Source organism: Rhinolophus hipposideros (assembly GCF_964194185.1).
Source record: "Rhinolophus hipposideros genome assembly, chromosome: 12".
NCBI classification, from domain to species: Eukaryota; Metazoa; Chordata; class Mammalia; order Chiroptera; family Rhinolophidae; genus Rhinolophus; species Rhinolophus hipposideros.
In genome coordinates this window covers 38215801-38233714 of record NC_138058.1, presented here as the reverse complement: position 1 = coordinate 38233714, position 17914 = coordinate 38215801, and the positions used below count along the sequence as shown (strand labels likewise).

General features: G+C 40.1%; 1 protein-coding gene across 7 annotated transcripts in view; it reads right to left on the bottom strand.

Moving 5' to 3' along the window:
• EFEMP1 (EGF containing fibulin extracellular matrix protein 1) overlaps positions 1-6718 on the bottom strand; it is a 56415-nt gene extending 49697 nt beyond the window's left edge. Inside the window, exons 1-4 of one of the 7 annotated variants that reach the window (XM_081068033.1) lie at positions 5945-6718; positions 4596-4683; positions 585-633; positions 10-420 (exon numbers count right to left, since the gene is read on the bottom strand). In XM_081068033.1, the coding sequence (XP_080924159.1) occupies positions 10-420; positions 585-633; positions 4596-4683; positions 5945-6252 (856 nt within the window). In that variant the 5' untranslated portion in view covers positions 6253-6718. The other 6 variants (XM_081068034.1, XM_081068035.1, XM_081068036.1 and 3 more) reach the window with 6 other exon arrangements.
• Positions 6719-17914: the final 11196 nt, after the last annotated feature.

Genomic DNA, 17914 nt, shown 5'->3' with positions numbered 1-17914 from the left:
CATGCTTACCTTGGCAGATGTTATGCTCACTCTGCTCATAGCCTGTTGTACACTGGATCCGGTGAGAAGGGTTGGAGGGAATGCGCTGAGGGTCAGCTGGGTTCCTCCGGATGACAAAGTTGTTTCGGCCAGTCTGCACTTCTGGGCCTGCAACTGCAGTAGCACTGGCGACAAAACCACCCCCAGGCATCGCTCCACTTGTTGCCATGCCACTGGCTGCTATACCCCCAGCTGTACCTGAGGCTGCAGCTGCATTTGCGGCTGCACCCACATTTTCGGATGCTGGTGTTTCTTGTTGAGGTTGTTCATTATTGACAATAATCTGGGCTGTTTTAGGAAGGCAGAGGTATCCTCCATAGTGGTTGACGCATTTCATTCCACCTTTGCAAGCGTCTGGGACAATGTCACATTCATCAATATCTGTGGTCAGTAATAAAATAAGTCAGGAATCTTCATAGGGGGAAAACTGAATATGTAAATATACGCTCATGCCTTGTTGTTATAATACAAATAGGACAGGAAGAGTGACAAGAGATGGAGTCAGAAAGCTATGTTCAGATGGAAAGTCTTGGAAGCTGGCTCACCTTTGCACTGCTGTCTTACAGGATCCCACTCATATCCATCTGTGCATTGCTGTGAAGAAATGATCAAGATGGGGCCAAGAGACAGTTAATTGGGATATCCAGTCCCTAGGAAGTCACTCTAAAAGCTTCATTCTTATGGCAACAATCCTTGCACTAGAGTCCTGGATAGACGATGAGATGGGTGGTTCAACATACTCTAGCTTTTCTTTTTTTAAAGACATTTCTGTGCATTGGCCCACTTCAGGCATCCCTTCTCAATCACCAGTTGCCTCAACTCTTCCCTTGCGTTTGGTACAGTCACCCATGAATATCATCTTGGAATTTTTTCCTGTCTTGGTACTACTCTCCAATCTCTCTGGTTGTTCTGCTCTTTTATTGCTTTATTTACGTCTCCCATATTGTGTATTTTACAAAAAAAAAAAAAAAAAAAAAAATCGACCAAATTTTTTTTTCCAGCCCTTGACTGTTCCTTCTCTTTCTGAATCCTCTTAGAGCATTCCAGCACCTGGCTTTCCTTATCATTCCTATTCAGCTGAGTCCACAGCCTCCCTCTCACGCCCTGGCCTGCCTCCTAGTTTCAGTTCCCACATGTCCTCTCTCGTTCATTCACTGAACAAACCATCTATCAAGTACCTTCTCACACAAGACACCATCCTAGTCCCTGGGAATGCAAAGATCCTGAAAACTTTGTCCCTGTCCTCAATCAGCTCATAGGCCAGAAAAAAAGACAGACAGGTAAATGAGTTGGAGCAAGATGTGAGGTGCTGTGACACAGCATATTGAAGGAGTGATGGACTCTGGCCAGGGATGTGGGTGGCCATAACAGGATAGAAGGGAAGGCTTTATGGGGGAGGTGAAAACTGAATAGGGCCTTATAGGATTTTTCCAGGGAGATGTGGGAATTCTAGGATGAGGGACCATGTGAACAAAGGTGCAAAATTGTTAAAGAAGGGAGGAGCTGCTAGAAGTTCTGGGTGGGTCGAGATGAGGTTAGAGAGATAGGCAGGGCCAAATGTGGGAAGCCTTTTTTTTGGACAGGCAGAAACTGAATTCTCACTGAACTGAAGGTCAGTGAATCTCAAACTGTACTATGGTTAATAACCGAGGGTGCTTGTTAAAATGCCGGTTACTGGGCCCACCCAAAAGATCCGATTCTGGGTAGGAGGCCTGAAATGTGAATTCCTAACAAGCATTCCAAGTGATTCTGCTACAGGTCATTTCTTCAGATACAGGAGAAAGATGCTTCAGGAAGTATTGAGCAAAAGTAGGGTAAACAAACAAATGAACTTAAATTCTTTTAATAGAGCTGAGAGTTGCTTATATACACAACAGATGCTTGGCAAGTAAATAGCTGCATGGAGACAGAAAGGTTAACTTAGATATTTTACTGATATCTGAAACTTTACAGGGTAAACACTAGACTCACTTTATCTCCCAAATTAATTTTCTAGTTTTCCCAACGCTGTCCAAGGCACTGCCATCATTCTCAGGACCCAGGATTACAATGTTGACATCAGCATTGACTTTTCCAATTGTTTTTCTTCAAGCTCTGCTGACTGTGTGTCCATTTCTGTATCTACCAATTGGTATAAGCCTTCCTAGCCTCATGAGTAGGCAAGTCTCCTTAGCTGGTCTTCCTATCTCTACATGCTGCACACACAGCCTCCATGGCAAACTCTCTTGTTCTCTTGGTTATATTGTTCTTCCATCTAAGAAATCAGAGTGGCCTGCAGACCTCTCATCTCCTATGGTTACTCTCTCCAGGTTCTCCCCACGACCCAGCTCCAGCCCATTTGACTTTGTCACCTCCTGGACTCATTTTGATTGTTTTTACTCCTAGCCTTTGATTATGCCAGTCCTTCTGATTCAGATGCCTCTTCAGCCTTTCTAGATTAATCCAAAGTTATCACTCCCTCAAGAACCAACACAGAGTTGTATGTCCCCCAATATGCCAGATTGACATCAATTACCTCCTTATTTTTCTATTGCTTTAGCAACTTGTATAATCTGTATAATAATATTATTTGTACTTGCTTAGGAACTTTGTAGTTTTCAATGCTATCTTCCCAGAGTAAATTCCCTGAGGTTAAGGTCTGAATTTTCTTAGTAAACAAATAAACTTAAATCCTTTTGATAGTGATGATAATTGCTTATGTACATGGAAGATACTGGATGAGTAAATAGCTGAATGGATCCTATCTTTAACATGAAAGGGGGATATCAGGCTGTCTTGTGGCTATGAGCCCATCCTTCTGAAAATTATCTTTCAAGCTAGGCAAGATGACCATTCACTTGGATAATCTGTATGCTAATAGAAAAGATAGTTTATTTTAGGTATTTGGTTCCAGTACCTTTAATATGGATCTACTATTAAACAAGCCTAGAGTGAATTTAGCTTCAACACCTGCTGGCTATGTAGCCTTAAGCTAATGAGATATTACCTCTGATCTTCAGTTCTATCAACAGAAGGAAGATGATACCACTTACCTCATACTTTGCTGTGAGGATAAAAGGAGAAAGTGTCTCCACAGTGAGGTACTCAAAAAAAAAGTTACAACTTGTCCTTTAACCATGAATTATTAGGCATAAACAATTCAAAAGAGAATACACCTAATCTTAGCAAAAAGGATGTCATATCAGGGAAATCTGTTATAATAGTGATCTTAAAACAATAGTGTTTAATCTTCTCTGCTTAAGATGAGTAAGATTTAGGTGATTAGCAAAGGGAAGGGAGTATAAGATAAGCAGTTGTAAAAGCAGTAAAATTTCTTATTAGATGAATATAAAAATGGGTAACTCTTTATATCTTAGCTCCCTGAGAAGGTAGCCTGAATAACAAAACACTTGCATTTGAAGATAAACAACACATGTATTCATTTCTCTTGCTTTATTTATCTTCAGTAGAGGAAGCAATTACATTTACCATTAAGTTAACAAAATATTTATATTAAACTTTATTTGATTTATAGTTGACCTGAAAAACAAGGAACATTTGCCAGATGAATACTAACATTCTAAGGATAATGTAGTACCAAAAAAGCGAGATAATGTTTATTATCCGTAATTGACATTAGCTCACTTTTAAGAGTTTTACTTAAAAATTTTTTTTCACATTCCTTTGAGTAGGATGACTTAATTTTAAATTGGGAGCAAGTAGAAAAATATGTTTTTCATATTCTGATCCAGGACAAATGTCATTTGCCTCACAACGCTGATTAAAGAATAGAAAACACAAAACAGAGGTGCACATTCATCAGAAGTGAAGTAAGTGCTACCCTCTGTTCTCACCACATCCATTTCTGGTGGTGGGAGCGGTCAGATGGTATTTTCATTATTTCAGTAAACATTGGTTATACCCAGGCAATTAACTAATTAATTAAATATTACTTGGAAATATCAGACATGCTAATTAGAAAATGCAAAACCAAATTTCACACAATGAGTGTTGAAACCAGTTTAGCAAATATCACCTCCTGGTAACACATAAAGTCTATCTGAAGGGCATTTATATGAGTTATTGGTTATACTATAAATTAATATTAGCCTTCATAAAGGCAATAAAGGCCACTTATATGAGAACATAAGTCACACACAAATGAGGTGAAGTGCTTTTGTGACATTCAACTTTCTTTTTTGACGTGAGCCTTACTCTGCAAGTTTTGGTTTCATCTCCAGGCGCATAGGAATCCAGGTTTTCCAATTCCTTATATCCATTAATGTATTGAATGTGTTGAAAACAGGTAGCTTACTTTGGTTTTTGTTTTAAAAGGGTTCCCCTTTTTTGACCTTGCACTAATTATTACATTTTGGTGCCTACCTCAACTGGTGATCTAAGTGAGCTTTTGAAAGGACAATTTACAAGGAATCTTAATCGTGAACCACGCTAAAGCGTTGTTTAATTTATTACCCTCCGGAGTGCAGCCCGCGTACACTGGCAGAAGTGGAGCAAGTCTCCCTTGTGTCACAGAATCCCGCTGAACTGCACTTATCTCAAATTCCATCACCCCTTACCGTGTACGTGATGGTTTCTTCGGTGTCCTGTGACTTGACCAGAGCCAGAATCAGCATGGTTAGGAAAAGCTCTTTCAACATCGTGAATCTCAAAGAAAACACAGGACAAACCGATGCTTAGTATCAGCTGCGGGGAAAAGAACAAAACTTTAGCTGTGAAGTAACAAGTAAGAAAGGGGGGGGGAAGCTGAAGCTTCCACCAAACCCAGCTTTCAATCTCTTTTCTCATCTCCCCTCCCCTTCCAAACCCCTCACCACCGACCCCTCACCCCAAACCTTCCCGGGGCCAAAAGAGGCACCAAACACTGTAATACCGCGGCAGAATTACGTTTCGCCTCGCGCTACGCTGCGCACAATATATACAAAGGTACCGTTCCTACTGCACCTACACGGCAGGCTCGTGAAAGGAGGCGGAAGGGAAAGAACACAGGGTAATTAATTTCGAAAGAGATGGCGCATTTTTATTTATTTTATTCCCCCCGAGGGTGGAGGTGGGGCAGCAAACCTCGTAGTCCCTTGAACGTGAAGGCTTTTCCGTTTATGCTCACCTTCAGCGAGTGAAGCTCTTTGCACAGCCCAGCAGAAGTACCTGCTCACCAATATGAATTACCTTGCCCTCACCCTTTTTTTTCTTTTTTAAAACAAAACGCCAAAACTGAACTCGGGGGCCCTCTCCTCCCGGTTCCAGCAGAATACTTGCCCTTCAGAGCTCCTTCCACATCCCCCCGCACAAACTCTCAAAGTGGTCCGTATTTCCAGGCGGTTCTCTGCGCGCAGCTTTGTTCAAAAGCCCCAGGTTGTGCGGAAAAGCGTCTGATTGCCTTGTGCCTTACTATCCCGGGATTAGCTACCTTCAGGGTCTGGGCTGCGTAGGGCCGGAACCCGGGGACCGCACCGCAGCCCGAGGTGCCAGTTTCCGGGCGGCCGGCCTGGCGCCTCCAGGGAGGTGAGGTCCTCTTCCTTAGCAGTAAGCTACCAGGCGGCAGTCCCGAGAGTTGCTCGGGGCTCCAGCTTCTAACCAGCTCCCATGGAATTCAGGTGCGGCTTAAATCTCGCACATCGAACCCCTGAAACTACCAAACCTCGTTTACCGGCAAATCCCTGTCTACTGATGGTGGGCGCGCACACACATGCCCATCCAAACAGATGTCACCCAGGGACTTGCACATGCTGACAGCTCACATTCCGAGACCGCACACCTCCACCGCCCTCTCTGCCCGAGAGAGCCTGCACAATCTGGGGAAAGGCTCGGGTACACTGCACCCCTCAGATCACCCCACTTACTCCCCGGAGCGCAGCCCTGCGGGCACTGGGCATACTGGTGTGACCCCCGCCTCGGGGGCTCCTACCTGCGCGGCCGCGCTGCGCTCCAGGCCCGGGCAGCGAGGGGAGAGCGCAGGGGAGGGCAGCCCCGTGGGTCTGAACGGGCGAGGTCTAGCAGTGGCGCAGCGGCAGGAGGAGAAGAAAGGACGGGAAAAGGGGAAGGCGAAGGGGGGCGGAGGAGAGAGCTGAGGGAGGCGCAAGGGCTGAGCCAAGCGCTGCAAGCCGGGCGGGAGAGTGCGCCGCGCAGCTGGGTCCGCGCCCCCTGCTCCGAGGGCCCTCTGCCGCGGCTCCCAGACACGCTGCAACCCCAGGCCGAAAATGGCACGTTTGGCATGTGATGTCTGGGGCTTGAATCAGCCCTGGTGATGCTGCAGCCTCCCGGGCAAGTTTTCCTGTCTGCGGAGGGGTAAACATCTCTCGAGGAGAGCTTCTGAGGAGGTTCCTGAGAAACTGCTTTTTTTTTTTTTTTTTTGTAACCCCCAATTAGTGAATTCTAGGAGAGTAAATTAATCCCATTCATAGAACTGGTTCTTTTGCCTTTTCTTTCAGATGCTTTTTTGGTTTTATGGATTGGGAGGAGGATTAGCTTCGTCAAATGTAGAAAAAACAGCATTCATTCAACAAATTATTTGTGACCTGCTACGTGCCAGGTGTTAAGAATAGGCCAAATAGAGCTCATACTAACAAAATTGTGAGGTGGGGTTTGTTTTTGTTTCCCTCAAACTTCCTTTTTATGGGCCTCTTCTCCTCCGCCTTCTCTCCTCTGGTACATTTGTGGGAATCCCTAGTACTGGTCATTCAAAGTTGGGCATTTCACTCTCACCTTTCATACTAACGGTGGAATTTCAGGAATTTGGAGAGGAAAAAATTTTTTTCTTGCTTCTTCAAATCATACCACATGATTTAAGTTATCTCTGAAGGCTCCAACTCTAAAGTCAGATTAATAGTTTGCTTTTAAGGCAGTCATGTCTTCTAAGAAGCAAACTGCCAAACAAAATTTCATGAATGAGACAACGTGCAAACTGAAGGTATTAAGGACTTTGATCCAGAGCTGGAGGCAGAGGGTGGGAGGAAGAAGAATCACTGACCATAGGGGAAAAGGTGGTAGACAGTGCAAGAAGCAGGCTGTCAGGAGGAAGCCTCTCTCCTTATCTAGCGGGTATGCAGTGGGTTTGCCCAGACCTTGCCAGTTTGGTTGCAAGCCATATTGAAATATTGGACAAGATCACAGGAGCTTCACAACTTTGAACCTTACTTGAGTATGTAAGGTTTTGCTAATAGTATTGAAGATTTGTACTACCCAAATTCAAGTAAGTTTGTTGTCCTAGTCATTAATGATCTCCAAATTTTTCAAAGAAAAAATTGAATCTTTGCTTTTGAATAGTAAACAGTAAAAAAAGTCCAGACATTTTCTTTTTTTTTCTTTTTGAAATTTTTCCTACCTATCTTCAGCCCTTTCCCCAGAAAAAGTGGGTTAAAACTCCCAAAGCTCTATCTCTGGCCCGGAACTCTTCCCGTATACAAGTATACAACTGCTGACTTGTAATCTTCATCTCTACATCTACTGGACATTTCAAACTGAACAGGTCTGCTGAGTCTCACCCTCTTTCCCCACCTGCTTCACCATTTCAATTAAAAGCAATTTCATCTTTCCATTTGCTCAGGTCCAATATCATGGGTTTAATCTCTTGATTTCTCTTTTTTTCACATATGCTGCATTCTATTCTTCAGAAAAGTCTGTCAGCTTTATCTTCAAAATATATCCAGAATCGGACCACATCTTATCAATTCTTTTGCAACCACTCTGTTCTAAGCCATCCCATCATCCACTTGGATTATCACAACAGCCTTGTAATAGGTCTCCCTGCTTAAACCCTTGCCCCCCTGCAATCTTTTCTCAGCATATGTTCATACAAACGGAATCCTAGAGTATGTACTCTTTTGGGTCTGGCTTCCTTCACTTAGCATGCTTTTGAGTTGCCTCCTTGTTGTTAGGTACACCAGAAGTTCATTCCTTTTTGTGGATGAGTAGTATTCCATTGTGTGGCTATACCTTGATTTGTTTATCTGTTCACTTGTTGATGGATATTTGGATTGTTTATGAATAAAGCTGTCATGGACATTCACATAGAAATCGTTGTGTGGACATGTGTTTTCTTTTCTTTTAGGTAAATACTTAGTAATGGAACTACTGGGTCATATGGTAGGGGTATGTTTACCTTTATAAAAAAGTGTCAAACTATTTCCCAAAGTAACTGTACCATTTCATTTTCCTACCAGCAATATATGAGATTCTATTTGCTCTACATCCTTGTTAACACCTAATGTTGTCTTGTCACTTATAACTTTAGCCATGATTGGGGGTATGTAAGTGACATCTCATGGTGGTTTTGTTTTACATTTTTCTGATGTGTTAGTGATGTTGAGCATTTTTGTATGATTATTATCCATCAATATATGTTCTTTTGTGACGAGCCCAATCGAATCTTTAATCCATGTCTTTATTGTTTTCTTTGTCTTACTTAGTTGTAATGATTTTGTTAAAAATGTGGTTTCCCTGCAAGTCCTTTGTCAGATATATATTTATTGAATATTTTCTCCCAATCTTAATTTGCATTTTCATTTTCTTAATGCTGTCTTTTAGAGCAAGGATTTTTAATTTTGATAATGTTTAATTTATTATTTTTTTCTTTTATATTTTGTCCTTTTTATGTACTATTTAAAAAAAAATCTTACCTTGGGCAAATCTTTTAAGCTCTCTAAGTCTCAGTTACTGCTCCTGTAAAAGGGGGAGGATAATACTCTGCTTCTAAGGTTGTGAGGATTGAGTGAGAAACTCATGACAAATATCCAACACATTTGAATGAATGTTCTTACATATTAGAACGTATGGTGTGAAGGGCTGTAGTAAACCATTCCTCCCCCATAATACAACCCAGTGTTATTTAAGAATGCTTCCTATTCCTAACCATAGGGTATCTCCTGACTAGTCTAAAGACAGTAAAATTAGCAATGTATTTTCGAGCTATTGTTTCCAGGTAGGCTATTGTCCCACTTCGGACCAATCAGAACTGAGGATAAGGATTTTTTTTTTTCCATAGTTAGGGGAAAGGTGAAGGGGAGCCCTTTGCTTCAGTTGCCACTGGTAGACCTGTTACAGCCCAGAGATAAGCCAGCTTTAGCACGAAAATGATACCTGCTGTGTATGGCCAACACATGGAGACAATCTGGATCCTTGATGGATTGTTCATAGGCCAGACTAACCCTAGGACCCGTGATACTTTTAGGGATTCTCCACAATGTTTTATTTTCTTTTCAAGTCAGAAGAAAACAATATACATCATCTAGCCTGGGTTATATAATATTTGTCTTTATACCATTGCAGCCATAAAATATAATTGTTTTATGGAGGAAGGGGCCCCTGAAGGCAAAAGTGCCTAGGTAGGAACCATCAAAGTCACATGGTTGCCGTGATTGTTGAGGACTTTTCCAGTTTTTCCACTGAAAGTTCTATGTCCTGGGAAAGCCCTCAGTCCTAGGCAATCTTAAAATTTTGTGTAGAGGAAAGGTGTAGCAGAAAGAAAAGAGGACAGGTAGCCAGGTGTTCTTGCCTGGACTTTGGCGTGCTCTAGCTGGGTCACCATGGCAGTCACTCAACTTCTTTGAGTCAGTTCTGCATAAACATCCACTAGGGTAATAACATTTAGCTGTAGTTATTATATTGTACTTTATCATTGTTGTTATCATAGTTTTTACCAGTTCTTCATTGATTCCCTTTTCTCCTAGTAATAATATACTGGTCTTCTTTGGGAAACCAAACTTTATAGTGGTAGACCATGACCAGGCCTGCCTATAGCATGCCCTTAAGTATATACAAAGGGAAAATTCCTAGGTCCTAAAAATAAGGGGAAATGGCCGAGTGCCAGTACAAGAATGTCAAGGCCCAGCCCCTGACAATTAGGCATGTCAATGTGACAGAATTATCCTGTAGTGGTTTAAGTTGTTTCTGTATGCTGATAAGATTGGGCACATAAAGAGTCCTGGGCCCCAAATTCTGGAAGACGGCCTTTTCTACACGAGCTGTCAAGACTTGTAGGATTTAGGCCTGTCTCTGAATTACAAGGCAGACCAGGAGCTGGGGTATCCACCCTGAGCCCTTATTTCATTCATATCCTTTGCTCACTGATTCTTACTATCCTTGAATCTAGACACTACTGTTTGGCCTAGAGCATATCCAGTTCATATGATTTGTTTGGAGCTATTTTTCCTCTGAATTTTGTGGGTGAGCATGTAGCCCCGGCTATGCCAATAATAATGCCAATAATAACATCAAATCTCCTTTAGCCCCAGTGATTAGCTCAGAAATGATAGCTATACCCTAAGATAATCCCCAGTGCGGGGACAGTGTGCATAGGACCTGGGCCCAGAGAACTTGGCTTCAAATCTTGACTGTGCCCCTTACTGGGTGTGTGAAATTGGGACAGTTCCTTGACCTCTTTGGGCTTTAGTTTCCTCACCTGTAAAATGAGGACAGTGATAATCATCTATCTAAGTATCTGTCTTGTAGAGTTTTATGAGTATTAAATGAGAATGCACATAAAGCCCTTAGTATAGTTCCTTTCACATAGCAATCACTGCTGCTATTATTATTAATCACACTGCCCTATCATTCATCAGTTTATGCTGTGAGCTGAGTAAGTCAGATTCACTGTATGACAGGATAAAAGAAGTTATTAAGGTTGAACATTTTCTTCACATTTTTTGTTTGTAACTAGTTGATGGGATATTTAGAAGAAGCAGGGTCTGGACATTTTACTCCGTTTGACACCTGGGGTCATGGAAATGTGTGGCCCTATATCGAACAACATCCTGAGATGATGGTATTTTTGGAATAAGTAGCTCTGAGATAACTAAATTTTTGAATTTCAAGTGGCATATAAAAATTATACTTCCTTACTCATGATAAATAGTAACAGCTAACATTTAAGGAGTACTTAACACTGTATCAGAAACTGTAGTTAAGTACTTCATATGTGACAGCTCAACAGTACCATTATTAATGCCTACTTTGCTAAAAAGGAAATTGAGGCACAAGCAGTTTAGTAACTTGTTCCGCTCATATTGTGAGTGAGCAGCAGAGTGGGGGTTCAAAAGCAGGCTGTCTGGTGCCAGAACCTCTGCTCTAAATGCTCCTCTATATTACTTGCTCTGTACCAACTGAGTTTAGGATTGAGGGCATATTGGCGTAGAATTAACCCCTGGTCATTCGCGGAATGGGAAAGCATTTACGAGACTCTACAAGAGTAAGAAAAGATTTATTAAAAGTCAAAAAGAGAGAGAGAGAGGGAGAGTTCTGTTTGGAACTGGCAGAAGAAGTTTTACCAGGGCAGTTAGAGGGAAAGAGCTGCATCCATTTCTGTTTAGCTTGACTTTTATATTTTTCTGAGCAGGATGTAGGGTGCTTGTCAGCTTGCCGGAGGCTGCCATTACAATTGTCTTCTCCTGGGAAACGTGCTGTTCCCATCTATGATGGAAGTCACCTTGCAGGGGGTTGCTGCTGAGATTGGGAACTGTTCTGTTCCTACCTACGATGTATGTAAGGTGCTTGTGAGCTTGCAGGTGCAGTGCTAGCCAGGGGATTCAGAGCCAAGGGGTTAATGTTTAGCTGTTCCTGTTAGCCCTTAAGCTCCCTGTTAACTACCTGTCCCATCCTGCTGGCTCACAAGCCCACTCCTGTTAACTCTTTACTTGTCTCATCATCAGGGACAGGAAAGGGGCATGGGTGTAGTATAAGGAGGCATCGATGTAATATAACAACAGAAGTTCTAACTGGATGCATAGATTGAGCAGACTGCAATTAGAGATTGCAATAAATTCACCTTGTTAAATTGCTGTGAGCTTAGGGGAATCTGAGACCTTAAAGATTTGAAGATCTGTTTGGTGGGGGGAAATAAAATCACAATTTCAGAAGAGATTCATAGATGTTGATGACCACACATTGTGCTTTAAGTCTTCATATGCTTTGAAGTGTGTATCTGAATCAAAGATTTCATATCAGTGTGGCTCAGGCCTAAGAGTAGCTGACTAAGGTATAAGCTACCTGTGTCCAGTGGGTATCCCTGGCATTCTAGACACCAAGACATGAATTGCAGAATTAGCCTATGATGTCTGGCCATGTAGCCAAACCAGGCAATTTTGGGGTCCAGTTGGTTTTTAAAAGTATATTCCCTTATGAAGCTATTGAAGGAGAAGCCAGTGTTGGATGTATATAAGCCTTTGCCTTTCATAGAAAGTGTTCATTTGTTAAATACTAGTATTCTTGGTGACATGATCAAAATTGATCACTGACTACTGTAGGTCTGTAACATACTCTTGCAAGAATACTTTTGATTCTTGGGCTGCTTTCGTTTTGATGCTTAAAAATTCAATATTTTTGAAAAGCTAAGTGTACCGTTGTTATCCATGAAAATATTCTCGTGGTGAATATACATATGGATTTTTGTTATATTTGCCATTATTGAAACAAGTCCTTGGAAGAGATAGCTTCTAATATTCTTTTTAGTGCTAAAATTCTTTGATTTTATCTTGTCTTTTGTCACTGAATTAGAGTCAGCATCCGGCTAAGAAAGAAGATGAATTTAAGTGGGTTTTTGGAGATGCTAAGTGTTTTCTAACACTTAGAAACACATATGCATACACATATGCATACACACACACCATTATAAACCTGTACACAAAAGATAATGTGTACTTATTAAATTGATTGATAAAATACCCCCAAACATTAATCCATGTGACTTGTGCCTTACAAAAGGACTCATTGAAATACATGGAGGTTGGATTGCAGCTTTAGACTCAAAGAATATTGGCAAATTTGCATTTATGTGACATTAATTTGCCTCAAGTGTGTCATTGGTGAGTTTTTTTGTTTTAGTGAGTGCCAGATGTATTCTTCTTCTGAATATATTTAGTGAAATGATGCCGAATGCCAAATGGACATGAGAAAACTTTCAGTCATCTGGAGCTTGTAAATTGTTCTGAAATTTTTGGAATTTTATTGAAGGCTTGATTTCATCATAGAGCAGAGAATACCTTGGATGAATAAAAAGCAAATCAATCAGAAATGATTGGAACCAGTAATTAGAATTTCCTTGGAGAGATAAAACGTATGATGTAAATCCACTGCCTTGCAAAAAAGATTGCTTTCTAACAAGTTATCAGAGCTCACAGAGCAACTTCAGATGCGGACACAGATGTGAAGCTTTATTTTGTTTTTGGCCACAAGTTCTTCCCTCTCTCTCTCTTTTCAGACTTAACTTTTCCGGAAACTTTATTTGGCTAATCACGGCTAATACGGTTTAAAGATGATTGCATTATAGAGCATCAAGTTAGAAATAATACCCCCTGAAAATTAGTAATTTTATTTCAATACATAATTTTAAAAAATGGATTATCACTCCCCCATTTTGCCAGTTTGGAATCTTTCCATAATATTTTGTTGACTTTTAGTTTTAGAATTTTTGGTATTTTATTTTCCAACTTTATTTTACCTTACTTGAATTATTTTTTTCCTTCACTTCATGGATTTTTATTAAAATAGAAAATCTTCATCTGTCCTTTTGTGAATACTTAAGCTTGTATCTTGATACTGATTACAGATACCAAAATAGATTTTAAAATCTCTTTGAAAATATTTAAAATAATTTTTTTTTTTAGGGAGCAGTGGTTTAAACAAAATTAAAGACATTGTGTATGTTCAAATCTAGAATTTTAAAACTGTATAATATCATTAGTAATACCGATTTATGATTTTTTCCCCTTAGTATGTCATATCCTATCCCAATGGAACTGCTGAGAGCAAAGCCTAAAATGGAATGGAGGTTATTTTTCTTTCTGCTCTTAGAGAAATTTTAAGGCATAAATTATTTTGATAAACTGGCATTAACTTCTTTCTCACTGCAGAATGTGGAAAGGCAAAAAAAAAAATAATAATAAACCACAGAAAAAACAAACAAAAAAACCCCACCTTTCTATGTGGAATTACAGTGTGCTGCTAATGGAAAAAATATAAGAAATGACATATCTGACTTTTATGGTTGATTAAATAGGGCAAATGTGGAAACACTTTTCAAGGTAAGAGGTTAAAAGTTTACATATTCACAAGGGAGATATTGCAAGGATATTGCTTAGATTTAAGGGTTTTTTATTTTAATTTTTTTTAATAACACTGTTCAGGCAGATGCTTCAATTGTAGTTAATTTTTAAAAGGGCCAAGAGTTATAAAACACTTGAATTTGTTCAATTTAGTTGGAAGAATGGCAGGATCAGAAAGGACTTTTCCATCTGATTTAAGATAGATGAATTCATTTTATGGTGAAAAGGAAATAGAAGAAAAGGGAATCTTAGCAACCATCTGCTCCAACTCCCTCATGAAACTTGGCGCTTAGACGACTTGTCCAAGTTAACGCTAGTTAGTGGCAGAGCTGAGGACTAGAACCAGGTGTCTTAACTCCTCATCTTTGGAGCATTCATTCCCCTCCCCTGTTCTATCTCTTTATCAAAAGCCTCCTTTGTCTATTTCACATAATCTTTATTATCATCATCCATCCATACAATACAATTGAGCATTTGACTGGGGCATGTTTCCAGGCTTAGGGAGCTGTTGGGTGGAGCTGACCTGTACGTGTGTGGAATTAAAAGAGTGTTATCTCTCTCTTCCACCAAACTGTGATCTTCTGGAAGGTGGGAACTGTGTTTGTCTACCTCTCTTCCAGCCTACATGGCAGAACATGCTCTATGAAACTTTATGCAGAATGCACTGTCCTTCAGGAAATTTCTCCACCTGTCCTTATCCTATGAATCCTCTTGTCTGTTTTGATTTCAGTCCCCATTGCCTCCTACTAGGAATCCTCCTCTCAGCCCGACAATTCACCTAGTCAGCCTGACTTTGATTTTGGTATCTCTCCTAGAGATGACCTTTCCTATTATTTCTGCTTATCACTGTGCTTTGCAGACCTTGAGCAGGTGACCCCCATAACTACCCCTGCTGTAAGCTTCCAGGACACTGCCCTAAGCCCTTTCTATGCCCAGGTCCCACTGGTCTGGGAGCTGAAATTGATAGTTTTATCTTTGTATTGCTGACGAAATGAGGATAGCCTGGCACTTGGTAGATACTCAACAGATGTTTGTGGAACGAACAGCAAAAACACTTCATAATATCATCTTTGTCCTCATCCTTTTCATCTTTTTCTTGAATATTTATCTTGGAAAGATGGTGTTAAGCACTGTGTGTGATGTAAAATGACACATGGTTTGTTGGTCACACTCAGATACATAAATAAAACTTACTCTTTGTCTTGAACCTCTAGATAGGTGGTTTAAGTACCTGGAAAATTTAGTGTATAACTGCTTATTTTTCGCCTTTTCTGTGTATTGTGAAGACTTAGTTTGGTTATAAGTTTGTGCTATATTAAAGGATTGTTTTCTCTTCTGAGGGACTATTTAGTCAGTGAGGAAAATCGGGGTTGTGCTGTATACCCAAAGAAGACTATGAGTCTTCTTTCAAACACTCAGAAATTCTGGGCTAGAGCTAACTAATAAACAGCAATTTCAAAATAATGTGTGAATCAGCTGTATTTTAGACAAAATGGTAGTTATTTTTCTTCTGAAGTATATTAAAGGATTATAACAATTGGTTTAAAAGTGACAAACTTGATTAGAATCTTTTCCCCAATGATTTGCTAATATTTAAAAATGAATTTATTATGTTTCTAAACATTCTATAGTTTCCTTCTTCCTAATGGCTCTTTCAAACAACAGTGTTTGTTTTTTTTCAGACTGAAAAAGTAACAATGCTCAATGTAGACATTTAATAAAACTATAGGAAAAAATAAAGATGTAAATTAAAATCATCTATAATGAAATTGACTTTAAATATCATCACCCTAAGAGACAACCACTGTTAACATTTTGTTGTATTTCTTTCCAGACTTGTCTATATGTTCACTTACTCTCTCTTGATTTCTCTCTCTCTTCCCTTATTTATTCTAAGTATATATGCAAATATAGACAATGTTACTTTGGAGCATATACATTATATATATGTACATGATTTTATATATTGTGTTTTTCTTTCTTAACATTATATTTTAAACATTTCCTCATATTGTGCAATATTTTATAAAACTTATCTTTGATTTCCTCTATGAGTAATCTTTAGCCCTTAGTGCTAGTCATTACTGAATAGGACAACCATAATTTCCTGGATAATAATCATGTTCCATTTCAGTTGATTGAAAATCCAGCTTTCATGGGAAAATTATCCCTTCTATTTTATGACTTATAGATTGAATTAAATGCTTGTCTATCCTATGACAGCACCGTGTATATTTCCGTTTTCATTACATTGACCTACAGTTTATGATTCCCACGTGTATGTGCATCTGTATGTCGGTCTCCCTTACAGGACCAAAAGCTCCTTAAGGGGTCAGGGCACGTTAATCTTGATATCATTAGCTCTCAGCTGAGTGGCTCTAGTTGGTGCTTCATATGTGTTTATTAAAGAAAAATGAAGAAATGGAGGCCCAGGGACATTAAGTGTTCTGAGAGCAGGATTAGTCTAAGCCTCTTTGCTGGAGGGTAGGGCTGGTCTCCTCAGTTTCTTTGTTACTAGAGTTACTCCAGGCCACAACATGCCGACATTGAGAATAATTATCTGTTTCCTTGTCTTTGTATCTGCTTTTTACTGCAGGACCTTCAGTCCCACATTTTTCTCCTTCTGGACAGGGCAGGCTCAGGTCTTACGTGGGCTCATGAATGCATCCTTCTCACTTCTGCTTACAGCAGACAACTGCTGAGCCTGCAAAATGGCCTAACTCTCCTGGGAATGAAGTCTGAGGTATTCCATCGGGCACTGCAGTTCCCACAGTTGGGCTGGAGCCTTTGAGGCTCCAAAGTAAACTGTTTTCTGCAGCCTCTGAAGCTCTAAAACCACCCTGGACCCATGCAGAAGTGAGGGAAAAGTCTCTTGTTCCTTCTCAAGCTACACTGTTACATGGGCACCAAAGGGGCATTGATTGCATTGGCTATCAATATGTACAGTCAATAGCAGAAACAGTTTTTCTCATCAGCACTTTTCCTTAGGAATTGATATTTGAGACTTTGGCCACGGGACAAATCTGAGTGGCCATACTATCCTCAGGACATGCTGCTACTCTCCTCTCTTCCTCCCCAACTACTGTGTCTTAGTTATTGAATCAAACTTGGGTTGTCCCTAGGAGGCTCCTGTTTTGCAAAGTAAATCATCTTCCAACAGGCCTACCCTACCTGTTCACCAGACAAACTCCTACGTATGTCTGAATTTCAATGGAGAGCATAACATTTGTATCTCTATATCAAATTATACTTCAGTCTGCAAGGATGATATGTTGGTTGGTAATGAAGATAGAGAGGATTTGGAATTTTCACCACAGAGTCAAGAATCTGTGAACATTTGCTAATTCCAGACTTCCTTTCAGATTTTACATGAAAAGTTATGCTGTTCTTGGTACATGCTGACTCTTATTGGTATGCTTAATTACTATCACCTTTCTTCTCTTCTTTCTTCTCTTGCTGTTTGTTCCACATAGCATCTACTGATTGTGTTTCCTCCCTACCATCTTTTAGGCCCTCATTTATTGTTCTACTAGCAGCTGAGGAAAGCCAGATTTCTTAAACCAACATCATTGTATTTACATGGGATAGGTAACAAGTAAGTCACATAAAATAAAAGTACTCTTGTTCCTTTCATTGTTACTCATTTTTCTATAAAGAACCTTAAAACTGCAGTTGAACAAATTGAGAATTAATTTAAATGAAATAAAACATTTCAGAGTCATGTAAAAGGAACTGGATTCCTCTTTTCTGGATTTCAGCGGGAGGATCATTTTTTAGACCCTTCTTATTCCCATTATTTCCTGTTTATCAAAGGTCCTGCACCATTAAACAAGCACTAGATC